At 42.1% G+C, this 14,312-nt stretch overlaps 1 protein-coding gene across 1 annotated transcript; it reads right to left on the bottom strand.

Moving 5' to 3' along the window:
- Positions 1 to 272: 272 nt before the first annotated feature.
- LOC103418323 (glyoxylase I 4-like) lies at positions 273 to 12,306 on the bottom strand. The gene is made up of 2 exons (XM_029099170.2): positions 11,962 to 12,306; positions 273 to 642 (listed from the first exon to the last, which is right to left on the bottom strand). Exons 1-2 carry the CDS (start codon positions 12,190 to 12,192, stop codon positions 352 to 354), a joined length of 522 nt encoding a protein of 173 aa, XP_028955003.2. The 5' UTR covers positions 12,193 to 12,306; the 3' UTR covers positions 273 to 351.
- Positions 12,307 to 14,312: the final 2,006 nt, after the last annotated feature.

Here is a 14,312-nt window from a genome sequence, read left to right on the forward strand (position 1 = left end):
ACTTTGACACGTTTCTTTCGTGATCATGGTATTATTCACCAAACGACTACTCCGTTTACACCCCAACAAAATAGTGTGTTCGAACGGAAGAATCGTTAAATAATGGAGGTTGCTCGCTCTTTGATGTTGGATAAATATGTTCCTAATCATTTGTGGGGTCATGATGTTTTAGCTGTTGTGTATTTGATCAATCGTGTTCCAAATCATCCTTCAAAGTTTATGCCCTTGCATGTATGGACATTTGTATAAAACATTTGAAATCTACTGTGCTCTCCTAAAACAAAACAGAAAATCGTCGAAAAGAATGAAGAAAAATATACGCACAAAACATGTATAATTGCTACCGTTGCATTAGCATGCATATGATGTTAAGTCTTTAGCATCGTCGTCATTTCCGTTGCCATTTTGGTTGAGTTCAACAGGCGGAGTATGCCTGTCAACTGGGAGCTTTATTTTGCCCAACGAACCTGCAGGAACAAGCTTGAGATTCTCACAGTTGCACATCTCAACCATGAATCCATCTGGAACGTTGAAGAAGAGTTGGTCGATTTTTGTTCCGTTTTCATCATCCTCTACTGCTTTTTTCATGTACTTTATATCAAGCTCCTTCAACTTCCGCTCTACGGCTTCCATGTCTTCGCACTGCAAGTAATTTAGTACTTATAGAGTAAAGAAAAGTTGCCACAAGAAGACCTCTATATAAATGTAGAAAAACTGTGCTATTTATTGTTCTAAAAATTCCCGCCTAGGCACTAGGCAGTTGGCCACAGCCCCGATTAATACCTAAGCGTTTGAAAATTAAAAAATAACGCCTAAACCTACTAAGGCGTCCGTCTAGACTGCCTAGGCACACGCCTAGCCCGTCTAGGCTTATCTAGGTTGCGACTCACTTAGACAGAAAATAAATAACTTTCATTTTGCATTTTATTTTTTTTCATAAATTGTAAGAGACTTTGTGAATACTTTAATTTCTCTTGTCCACTTTGCATTTCATTTTGCATTCCTTTTTCATTTTCCAAATAATGGACACCTCATAAGCTACCTTGCATTTTAATTTCTCTTGTCCATTCATCTATTTGAAGAACTTAAGGTTTTTAACCTTATTTGAAGAATTACGGTGAATAAGCCAAGTTGGGAAATTGGGTTTTCTGTACGAGGCAGATGTTTTGAATTGTACCAAACAATAGACATAACATGGATAAGTTAGTAATTCAAAATTTTGGTTCCGTTTTGTCCAACACGTACCAAACGCAGAACAGAACAACTGTCCTGTTCCGTACTGCGTTTACCAAACATAACACGGAACCTCCGTTCCGTTCCATTCCGTCATGTCCCGTTCCGTCCCATTCTGTCCCGTCCCATATGCGTACCAAATGGTACCTAAATTAATGTTTTCATTATATTCCAATACTTCATAATATATATGTCATTCTATTTTGTGATTTATGATGAAATTATATATATATATATATATATATATATATTAAGTATAAACATACACTTACTTACACGAAACATAATCGATTTACTTAAATCAGCCTAAGCATCCGCCTAGGCCTTGCCTAGCTGTCTAGATGATAGACCCCAGCCCGCGGTCTGATTAGCGACTAGAGTCTTTTAAAACCTTTACGTGTGCTAAATTACAAATTCTAATCGTGTCAATCACATCATATATTAAGGAAGAAAACTTAAACAAAATAGTTATATGTAGATGCCAGTCCATTAAACCACGAGGAAGGGTATGGTAATGGCAAATGGTAGATGACGCACCCGCGTATGGTAGGCGTATTATATTCGCAAAAACATCATTTTTTATTGGAAATTTTAACGAAAAACTTCCGGTAATGTTCACTTTAATAAAAAATCACATTTTTACACTAAAAAGTCAATCTTGATACTATTTACTTTACCCTTTATTTTATCATTATCATTAAAACTCAAAAGTTTTAAAACTATTTTAATTAATTTTCCTTTTTTTTATAGCTCCAACATATATATTGTACACGTACCTATATACTTTTCACGTTTAATGGACGTAGAAAAAACATTTTCTCTACATACAAAATTGACTTTTTTATACGTCATTATTAAAGAAATAGAAATAAATAAATACTTAAAATAATTATTTTAAAAAAATTTATAAAATGGCCGAATTTTTCAAAATAGTATTCTAGCAAAATGATCGAATAATTTTTCACGTATTATACTCGTTCGGTAGTATTTTATAGTATGTTCGTCTTTTACTAACCATCGTCATATCAAAGATGACTAAATTGACTATTAATCAAATGATAATGTTAGAGAGACTAAATATTTGTAAACTAAATTGTGAACACGGAAAATTCCTGAAACGAAAGAGACAAGAACAACGTGCACAAACAAATATTTGTGTTTGATGATTTTGGGTTACAATCTCTCTCTATCTTGATCCTCTGATTCGATCTCTGTAAGGTGTGTATTTGTGGATGTGCGATTGATCCAAAGGGCCGTTGGGCTTGATCTAAGGATGAACTTTCTTCAAGGGCCGCGGACTTGATCTTGAAGGTGGATTTGAGCGGATCTTCAAATGGGCTTTTGGGCTTGATCTTTGAAGAACAGTGACGAACGGATCTCTAAGGGATTTTGGGCTTGATCTTGAAGAACAGTGATGAACGGATCTTCAAGGGCTTTTGGGCTTGATCTTGAAGAACGGTTGGATGTGTGGATTTGTCGACGTTGTTGATCCAAAGGGCCGTTGGGGCTTGATCTTGGATGAACGGATGATGAACGATGGTGTTTTCTTCAAGGGCCGTCGGGGCTTGATCTTGAATTGGTGGATGGTTGATCCAAGGGCTGTCGGGGCTTGATCTTGGAAGAACGATGAACGAAGAACGAAGAACACTTTCTTCAAGGGCCGTCGGGGCTTGATCTTGAAGAACGATGAACGACGAACGAAGAAAGCTTTCTTGATTCTTCGGGAACTTGGATGCTTGAGAGCTTCGGAGTTTTTAGAGCTTCAGAGCTTCAAGGTGTAATATGAATTGGTCATCTCAAAATGAATGAAATGGGCTTGTATTTATAGAATTTTCCAAGGCCTAATTTTGAATATAATATCCCAGATGAAATAAGTCGTTTCTGCCAGGTGTTGACACGTGTCCTATTTGATGACTTTTCCAACTCATTTCAATTTTCGTTGAGTCACACGCTACGTGTAAAATTTATGTAATACATGAGCGTTGACACTTTGATTTATCGGTCAACATTTATTTACCGAAATTTCGATGTCTACAAATGCCCCCACTTCAAGGCGCGTCGTATACATGTGCTTGTCACGTGTAGGAGATGCATTTTGAAGTCCCTTAATGTAGATGTCGATCCAAGGGCCGTCGAGGCTTGATCTTGAATTGGGCTGGAGATTTCTTCAAGGGCCGTTGAGGCTTGACCTTGAATTGGGCTTGAGATTTCTTCAAGGGCCGTTGAGGCTTGTTCTTGAACTTTTGTTTGAAATTTCTTCAAGGGCCGTCGAGGCTTGATCTTGAAGGTTGAAATTGGACCACAAGGAGCTTTATGTGGTAGATGATCCTTGGCTTTGGTAGTGGACGAATCGGCACGTATTTTGTTGCGCTTGTTGACTTTCCACAGCTTTGATCTTGAACTGGGTTGGAGGTTTTTCTAGATTCCTCCAATTGTTGATTTTCCACAGCTTATTCTTGAACTAGGTTTTGATTCAAGGGTGGTAGACACTTAATCTTGAATCGGACTTGTGATTTCCTCAAGGGCCGTCGAGGCTTGATCTTGAATTTGGCTGGAAACTTCTTCAAGGGCTGTTGAGGCTTGATTCTTGAAGGTTGACTCGAACACATGGCAAGCAGGCACGAGGTAAAGGTGACAACCTGTTTTTTTTGTTCAATCTTTCTAATTCACACCTGAGCAGTTTGGTCAACGGTATGATCTTCAAGATTGATGGGTTTTTCTTCCAGTCGGTGACTTGATCTTTAAGGATTCGATTCAAGGGTGGTGAATCGACACGTGCAGCTCACAACGTCTAGTAAGTCGACCCAAGAATTTGAGGGTCAAAACGAGTCCTCCACACAGAGTGATTGCAACTTTGATGATATGAGATACTTTTGATTTGAAGTTATTGGCTTACAGAGGTACCCCAAGGAATAAGGAACACTAAGTGACTCGAGAGGCTTCGTTGGGAAAACACATTTTTTTTTTTTTGGAGATAAAGAAAGGCTCTGTATGTCTGCCTTGCTATGGAAGGTGAAGGTGGACAATTGTAGGGAGTTCCTTAATACCTGTAGAGGTACTGTTCTTTCACTCGTGTCAGCAACCAATGCGTGATTGATCAGTATGGCTTCACGTGCTTTCTTCTTTATCAGAAATCTTCGACAAATTGTCCGTAATTTCCGCCAAGCTGAGTGTGCATGTGACAGGTGTTGACGCGGCTGAAAAAGACTGGCGCTTCTTCGATAACTGGGATCGGTGCTTCGACAAATTGCCCGTGATTTTCGCAAAGCTGAGTTTGCGTGTGACGGGTGCCGATGCGTCTGGAAAAGCAAGATGCTTCTCCGATTTCTGAGCTTGCCTCTTCGATTTTTGAATGGCCTCTTCGAATTCTGAGCTCGCCTATTCGATCTCTGAAATCCCGTCGAGTGCTGATTTTTTATAGAGGCACGCTGTTCGTTTCAAAGCACACTTGAATTTTACTTGTGAAAACTCCCTTCTTGCACTTCTAAGATCTTGATTCGTCCGACCTCTTCTTTCTTCAACACTTTGAAAATGTCAGGACCCTCCGATCGTCGTTTTGACTTGAATCTTGGTGAAGAGGCAGTCCCGCCTTCTCTAGACAACATATGGCGCCTATCCTTCATATCCCCTACTGGTCCTCTTACGGTTGGGGATTCGGTGGTGAAGAATGATATGACCGCTGCGGTGGTGGCCCGAAACCTTGTCACTCCCAGAGATAACAGACTACTTTCCAAACGGTCTGATGAGTTGGCTGTTAAGGATTCTCTGGCTCTCAGTGTGCAGTGTGCAGGTTCCGTGTCTAATATGGCCCAACGCCTATTTGCTCGAACCCGTCAAGTTGAATCATTGGCGGCGGAAGTGATGAGTCTCAAACAGGAGATTAGAGGGCTCAAGCAGGAGAATAAACAGTTGCATAAGCTCGCACATAGCTATGCGACAAACATGAAGAGGAAGATTGACCAGATGCAGGAATCTGATGGTCAGATTTTACTTGATCATCAGCGGTTTGTGGGTTTGTTCCAACAGCATTTACCTTCGTCTTCTGGGGCTGTACCGACTGCTGAGGCTTCAAACAGTCAACCTCCGGCACCTCCTCTTTCTGGAGCTCCGCCGAGTTGTGAGGCGCCACCTGATCGTCCTTGAATATCCCCTCTTGTAAATTTGATTTGATTTGGATCTTTTTATTTTTTTTATTTTTTTATTTTTTTTTAAGGTATGTATAATGCAAATTTATGTAAAATTTCCAGAAAAATAAATAAAATGGACTTTATTTCTCCCAATGCATTTTTTTTTTTTTGCTATATATATATATATTATGTACATATATATATATATATTATTTCTTTTTCTTTTGGCGCTGTACAACCATCCCCTTTTTGTTTCTTTTGTTTTTTTTTTTTTTTTTTTTTTTTTTTTTTTTCTTTTTCTTTTGTCACATGGTGCCCATGCACTACCAGAAACTTTTGATCTGCCATGGGGATGTTCCCCATCTTTGATCCACCATCCCATTTTCTATTATTATTTTTTGTATAAATTTCGATGATGGGCTGGGGAATTTGCAGGGAGCGGAGCAAGGAGTCGAGAATCACGCTGCTGATGCTGACGTTGCTGATGATGTTGAGGCCGAATCAAATGTTGCTGAGCATGAGAAGCACACCAACCTTCGAACCCAAGACCCTCCACCTGAGCGGAGCATGGAAGCCAGTTGTAGTTACTCTGGAGACTCACAGTACAAAGCCACACGCGTTGAGAGCGCTTGGAAAAGGAGCATGTACTGACAGCCATGCCCGATGTCGAAGTCAATCACATGAACCTTATTGGCCGCTGGTTGGTCCGTCAAGGTCTCTTCAAGGATTGCAAGGTTAGCAGCCATAAACCCGAGTTTGAAACACGGAGATAACTCGTAAAGCAACTGAATCGACCCACTATGCTCCTGCCCAAAAAAGCTCGTTTGCCGGCGGTGAATTTATCAATCGGGCCGACCCGGGACTTCAAAGCTAAACCCAGGAACTCCAGAAGCCTTTGTTCTGAATTGGGTCTCGGATCCGGGACTTGTGTCGTAATCATCCGGGCGAGGATCTCTGCAGCGGCCTCAGATTTCCCTTCAGAAATGGCCGTCGCGGCCTTCATGAGCGACTGCTTGGAGTACGTGGAGGACGCCGGAGACGCCACGGGGGACGATGAAGTGGGCGATGGAGAAATGGAAACATGTGAAGAGAGAAGAAGAAGATTTGTTTGGATCTGGAGATTTGCTTGGATCTGGAGATCGCCGCGAGGAGATCTGGAGATTTACTTGGATCTGGAGATATGAAGATTTTCTTTTAAAGAGGACGATGAACCCGGACCCGCCATTTGATCGTGCGCCATCAGACTTCCGGCGACCTGCCCTGTCGTGCCCATAGTCTCATGATTCCTCTTCTTGATCCCCTCAATACCTCCTTCGAACCTATTGATGAATTCCAAAACTGAAGGCACTACCAATTGCGGGCTATAATCCCTATTCCCAACCGAAGCACTTTCTATAGCCAAACCATTACCATACTCATGGGAAACAACAGGATGGTGCAACTCTGGGCACTTGGGAGAGCAAGAAAGCCTCGTAGAGCTTCTCGGAGCGGCGGAGGGCGTGGATGAGGATGGAGTAGAGGAGTTCGTAGGAGAAGCAGAGGTTGTGCTTTTGGAGCCACGAAACGACGGCGTAGGCAAGTCCAATGTCGGAGGAGGAGTGGGAGGCGCAGAGGGACTTGAGGATGGAGTGTCAGAGTGGAGCAGGGACAACGCGGTAGGACTGGGCCAGCTGGAACTCGGACGGGTCGAGTGAGGTTGGAGAGGAGGTGGAATCGTCCTTGGGGATGGCGACGGAGAGAAACGCCGCGAGTTGCTGCTGTTGGTGATGGAGTCCTTGCATCGTTATCTTGCTGCTGATGCTGCTTCTGCACTAGAAGCATCTCTCATTCTCTCACTCAACTGAGTCGGCTCTGGAACTCTGACTCGGGTTTTCTGATTGGTTTATCCGCAGCTGCTGTTGCTCTGCGCTGTCTCTGTGTCTCTGGACTCAACCTGATCCGTCTTCTGCAGGTGGTGGGACTGGGCCTATGAATTGAGCTTTCTGCTGCTGGGCCGAGACACAAGTGAGGATGGGCCTGTCATTTGGGCTGCTCTTTTCTGTGGACTTCAACTTGTGTTTATTTGATTTGGCACGGGTCTTAAGTGTAGGAAGACCCACATTAATATGTATACATTTTTTTTATTTTTTATTTTTATTAATACATAAAACATATGTATTTTTTTTTCTCTTTTTTTTTAAATACATAAAACATGTATCTTTTTTTTTTTTTTTTTTTTTTTTGCATTTGTGTAAACATAATAACATATGTATTCATTTTTTTTCTTTTTCTTTTTTTTTAATAAAATTGACTCTATTTAATAAAACATTTTTTTTTTATTTTGATGTGACTGAACTCGAAATTTTGAATATTCAAGCTGCCTACGTACCCCTCCAAAGAAGAGATCAAGTCGTAACGTAGTTCAAATACATATTTTTTTGGATTTTTTTTTTTTTTTTTTTTGTGCCGTTTGCAGTTTCAGCTCATGCAGGCAAGGAGTGTTGGTGTCGTTTGCAGTTTCAACTCATGCAGACAATGAGCATTTGGTGCCGTGTTGCAGTTTTAGCTCATGCAGGCAAGGAGCGTTGGTGTTGCCTTTTATGCTCGTGCAGACCAGGAGCTTTGGTGTTGCCTTTTATGCTCGTGCAGACCAGGAGCGTTGTGCCATGCAGTTTAGGCTCATGCAGGCGAGGAGCTTTGTGTCTTGCAGTTTAGGCTCGTGCGGACAAGGAGCTTTGGTTCGTCAAGCGATCTGAGAGAGTCGTTCCTCGCAATCTTCATAGCAAGGAGCCTTGACTGAGTAGTTGAATAAGTCTTCTAGGAAGATGTCACACATCGTGATGGGGATGGATGATCTTCTCGTCAAAGTTTCATTATCTCCAACACTTTCACATTGTTCTAAAGGTGAACATGAGCTGTTTTGCCCCCTTTCCCATTTGTGAGCTTGTGGAGAAGACATATGCTTTTTGTGCAATTTCTTCGGAGTGACATAAGTCCATCTTTCAACTTCACTCGGCTTGACTGGCATGTTTTTAGAGCATGCCCCCAGCGATTGAGGTGAAGATTTTGAGTTGACAGAGCCGGAAGTGACGTCTTCTTCCAGGATTTCGTCTTCTTTGTCTTCTCGGGCCTTCTCTTCAGTGCGGTCATCTTGGGTTTGTTGCCGTGAAGATTGGCCGGTGTAGATGATGGTGCGCCTCCTTACCTTCAGTGGTCCTTTTGTGTCGACTTCCAAAGTTGCTTGGCGCTTCATCCTTGAAGGAATCAAGCTTTGAACATCGTTTTTTCCTGCTAGACTGTCGAGCTTCTCTCCCTTTGGCGTTGTCTTCCTGTTTCTAGAAAGCTTCTTAGTTTCTTCAAGTCTGTCCAAAGCCGACCGTTGCGGAGGAGATCTAGCTGTGCCGCTTTGTTTCTTGGGCTTTGATAACCTTTCAAAGACTGATCTTTGCGGTGTTGGCGTCTCAAACCTTTTGAAGACAGAAGTTTGGTCTCGACCATTGATGCGATCAAGTGCTGCAATTCTAGGTTTTGAATAATTCAGTCTTTCGAAGACTGAAGTTCGAGGGGCGGGTTTAGGCTCCTCTTTTGGCCTTGTGGCTTGTGGTCTTGGCTTCCTCGTTTTTTTGTAGGTCACCGATGTCCGCCATTTCTTATCACCAGTAGATGCATCTTGGTTGCTTGCCCCCGGTGATGGTTGTGTAGGAGGTGCCATGTGACTTGAACATTGACGGGAATGATCATGCATGCTTCGGAGATGCACATGATCGAGTGATTCAAACACGATAGTAGTAGTGTGTGCCGCCACCGTGTATTCGAGGTCAAGCTCGATTTCCCCTTGCTGTGCTAGCTTCAGGATGAGATCTTTCAGTACGAAGCACTTTTCCGTTGGATGACTGATGAAGCGGTGGAATTTACAGTATCTTGGGTTGTCGGTACGATTCATCTCTTCCGGCCTTCTGCACTCAGGCAAACTGATCACCTTCTTGTCCAACAGGTCATCCAGCATGGCAACTACATCAGAGTCGGGGAATGGGTAAATCTTCTCCTCAAGCTCCTTCAAAGTGCGTCTACGCATCTCTTGATCACGAAAAGCTTCGGTTTGAATCGCCTTGCCTCGTGTGGAGATTTTGATGGGAGCTGTGTTGACCGTCATCGCTTCCTTGGTGGGTTTCCATGCGGCCTTTTCCACCTTTGTCCCAAGAACTTTGTCGTTCTTGTAGTCGGCGATCGGTTCTTTCTTCCCATGATGGGCGATGCTCAACTCCATGTCATGGGCGCGAGTAGCCAATTCCTCGAAGGTCCTCGGTTTAATGCCTTGAAGGATGTATTGCAAACCCCATTGCATGCCTTGGATGCACATCTCGATTGAAGAAATCTCGGAGAGTCTGTCCTTACAGTCGAGGCTTAGATTACGCCATCGGTTGATGTAGTCCATGACTGGTTCTTCCTTCCATTGCTTCGTGCTCGTCAGCTCTAGCATGCTCACAGTGCGGCGGGTGCTATAGAAGCGGTTGAGGAATTCCCGCTCTAATTGCTCCCAGCTGTTGATGGACTCGGGCTCTAGGTCCGTGTACCACTCAAAGGCATTTCCTTTTAGCGAGCGCACAAACTGCTTGGCGAGGTAGTCTCCCTCCGTCCCCGCGTTGTTGCAAGTTTCAACGAAGTGGGCAACGTGCTGTTTCGGGTTTCCCTTTCCATCAAATTGCATGAACTTTGGCGGTTGATAACCCCTCGGCATCCTTAAGGTATCAATTTTCTTTGAGTACGGCTTCGAGTAGAACAAGGAGGTATGTGAGCTCTCTTCGTACTGTGCCTTGATGGTGTTGGTGATCATCTCCTGCAGCTGCTGGATAGAAAGAGATCCCATGAGTGCCGCTGCTTGGTCTGGCTCCGGCTTCGCATCGATTTTCTTCACCGGGGGTTCTTCGTCTCCACCAGCTCCTCCCTTTAGTGGATCATCCTCTGGGTCGGGTTTATCGCCGTCCTGCACCTCCAGTCGGTTGACTAGTGCTGCAATCTGCAAGTCTTTTTCTTCCACAGTTCGGGTTAGCCTTGCGATTGCTTCATTCATTTGAGCCAGCTGCTCATCGATTGAAGTTGCTCCAATGGTCATGACTTGCATGGCTAAACTGTCGCTTGAATCGGCATCGGAGAGCATGGATTCGGAGTATTTCCTTGGGCTTTCCCCCCTTGGTGCCCTTAGTGAGGCTAAGGTGATCAAAGGCTCGTGCCTTGGGTGTTTTTGTTCCCTTGGCAGAGTTGATGCAGAGGTAAAAGAGGCGGCAGAAGTAGCTCTTGCCATGCTTCGAGTCGTGATGCCCAAAGTGACACCAGTTGCGACGATGACGCTTTTGTTCTTTGCGCCGGTTGCGGGAACAGTTTGAGCCTTCCTTGATGCCATTAATTTTGGAAGTGCGCTTGAATTTCTTGAACGGAGAAAGAGATGAGAGGCAGAGATTGTCCCACTGGGCGTGCCAATTTGTGAACACGGAAAATTCCTGAAACGAAAGAGACAAGAACAACGTGCACAAACAAATATTTGTGTTTGATGATTTTGGGTTACAATCTCTCTCTATCTTGATCCTCTGATTCGATCTCTGTAAGGTGTGTATTTGTGGATGTGCGATTGATCCAAAGGGCCGTTGGGCTTGATCTAAGGATGAACTTTCTTCAAGGGCCGCGGACTTGATCTTGAAGGTGGATTTGAGCGGATCTTCAAATGGGCTTTTGGGCTTGATCTTTGAAGAACAGTGACGAACGGATCTCTAAGGGATTTTGGGCTTGATCTTGAAGAACAGTGATGAACGGATCTTCAAGGGCTTTTGGGCTTGATCTTGAAGAACGGTTGGATGTGTGGATTTGTCGACGTTGTTGATCCAAAGGGCCGTTGGGGCTTGATCTTGGATGAACGGATGATGAACGATGGTGTTTTCTTCAAGGGCCGTCGGGGCTTGATCTTGAATTGGTGGATGGTTGATCCAAGGGCTGTCGGGGCTTGATCTTGGAAGAACGATGAACGAAGAACGAAGAACACTTTCTTCAAGGGCCGTCGGGGCTTGATCTTGAAGAACGATGAACGACGAACGAAGAAAGCTTTCTTGATTCTTCGGGAACTTGGATGCTTGAGAGCTTCGGAGTTTTTAGAGCTTCAGAGCTTCAAGGTGTAATATGAATTGGTCATCTCAAAATGAATGAAATGGGCTTGTATTTATAGAATTTTCCAAGGCCTAATTTTGAATATAATATCCCAGATGAAATAAGTCGTTTCTGCCAGGTGTTGACACGTGTCCTATTTGATGACTTTTCCAACTCATTTCAATTTTCGTTGAGTCACACGCTACGTGTAAAATTTATGTAATACATGAGCGTTGACACTTTGATTTATCGGTCAACATTTATTTACCGAAATTTCGATGTCTACATAAATGACATAAAAGTTGATGATTGGATCATTAAATGTTGGTTAACGTGCTTATTTATTGTTGGTGACACATCATTTAGTTTACAAATTTAGTCTACAAATTTAGTTTACCTAGCATTACTCTTAATCAAAACTAAATTCATCTAAGTTTTTTTTTTCAATAAAAAATGTTGAATGACTTAAATTAATTTCATTTGGAACCTGGGAGGAGATATGGTTGTCCATGGGATCCAAGTGATCTGGATTATGTGGAAGCCTCTCCTCATCCTCAGACTGCACCAAGTGAATCCCAACTCCATAATTAAACAACCAAGCCCCATCAAAATCAAAAGCTGGCGGCCTCTCAATTTTCACAAACCCTAACACTTTGGTGTAGAAATCCACCGACTCCTCCACATTTCTGCACAGCCTAGACACGTGGTTCAACGCCATTAGAGGAAGTGAGTCGTCGTCTTCTTCCTTCTGCTCATCTTTTTCCTTGCTGTGTTGCTGTTGTTCCTCATGGTTGCTTTTGCTTTTCTGATCATTCCTTCTCTCGCTGGGTTTTTTCCAGCTTCCTCTGCATCGACAGTTTCTCTTAATTTTACTTTCTTTGCTTTGCTTTAGCCAGCGGGGTGTGGGGTTTAGGGTTTAGCGGCGTTTTCTATTTAAAAATCTGTGAACCAATATTGACACGTGGAGTAAGCTGCATGGGAAGGGAATTACGTGTGCATGGTCTGCAGAAGACGCCTGGGTTATGGACTGGTGGTGACGAGGTTACTTTGGAGACAGTTTTCAGTATGATCGTTACACGGAATGGTATACGACGTGTCAATATAAATGGTGAAATATGTGTTAAAAAGTTAATAACTTAAAAAGTAAAATTTTCCACCACTTCTATAAAAACACATGATATATCATTCGTATTTCCGTCAAAATGAAAATTTTACCGTTACTTTGAACTGAAAAGTCCAAATGCTTTATTTGCTGGCACAAATCTAGCTAGCAAAGTATAGATGATCCTTAACTTGGAACCTCTTGGAGGTAGTTCAAGTAGTGAAGGAGAGCCGACCATTGAGTAGGGATCAAGATACGACGATATTGATTTTTACAAAAGTAACCGCTTGCTCAATTCTACAACTCATACAATTGAGAATCAACTTTCGTTTTGTAAAATGTCAGATTATGAATTAGAATTCTCCTCAAGAAGGTTTTGGGTAAAACACACGATAGATCAATCATAATTTTTTCGTATCAAACTTAATATTTGTTAGAGTTGAACTTATATAAGATCTTCAACATACGAGTTAAGAAGTTTATCATTAATGATAAGTAACATTTCTTTTTCGGGAATGAAATTTTTGCAATCCAAAGATTAAAGAAATAATTGCTTACTTGGACGATTTTTATTTTTTTATTTTTTGGAAAAATGAGAGACAACTAGTGATAAGCCACGGTTATCACCTCTTCCGAGGACCGGAAAGACTCACAGAGACATTTCAGCTTCTCTCCGACCACAAGTCTGGTTTCCACACCAGCATCAGATTTCGAAATTTACTTGGACCATTAGATAACTGCCAACTAGGAGCACAAAATTGTCATTTATTTTGTATTCTAACTTCATATATAAGTAAAATGTCTTAGACTCGAATCTCATTGATGACCAGTTTTATACTTTTATACTAATTTATTTTCTCATCCTCATTGCAACATTTCATTATATAAAAAACGAAACTAAAGGATAAAATTGAAAAAGCTTAAACTAGGATGGCAAAATGTAATTTTAGAGATATCGACCACAAGGGTATATCTGGGAATATGATAATTTATTTGGATTGTTGGGTTAATTGAGCATATCATTGGGTGCGGAGAGAAATACCCAAAACCTAAAACCCTGAACAAAACCCTAGTCCCAGTAGAAAAGAAAAGAGAAGGCTGAAGCGGTGAACAGAGAAGTGAGAAGTCGGAAGAGAGATGACGCAGAAAGGGAAGCTGTTCAAAGGGCAGCAGAAGAGGAAGACGATTCCTCCCAACCGCCATGGAAAAATGACTCAAATTCGCAAAGGCAAGCGAGTAATTAAGCCTTCCAAGGTCACCGGTGACATGGATTCCGATCGGGTATGTTTCTTCCCTTCTCTCTCTCTCTCTCTTTCTCTCTCTCTCTCTCTCTCTCTCTCTCTCTCTCTCGCTCATGCTTTTGTATTATGTGATTTGATTGGTTATGATTAATTTCAGTCCAGAATTGTCAATTTCTGTGCTAATTTCACTGAACCCTAGCTGTTTGTGATCAACGAAAATTGTAAATTGAGAGCTTTTATGTTCTGTTTAATTGGTTTTTGATTCATTTGAATTCCATTAATTTGTTCTTTATTTTTTAAAGAATTTTTTGGTAGTAATTATGCAGTAAAGTTGATTGACTTAAGAGTATTTAGTTGGGGCATTTGATTGAGGAGTTGCTCTAAGCGAAATTCTTTCTCTGAGGATAGAAGGTTATGTCGTTCATTCGGTTAGGAAAAATCAAACCTCTTGCACTGATATGTCCATAGGATTTTGTTTGGGATTGCTTCAAAAGC

The sequence above is a fragment of the Malus domestica genome, chromosome 02 (assembly GCF_042453785.1).
Source record: "Malus domestica chromosome 02, GDT2T_hap1".
Lineage (NCBI taxonomy): Eukaryota > Viridiplantae > Streptophyta > Magnoliopsida > Rosales > Rosaceae > Malus > Malus domestica.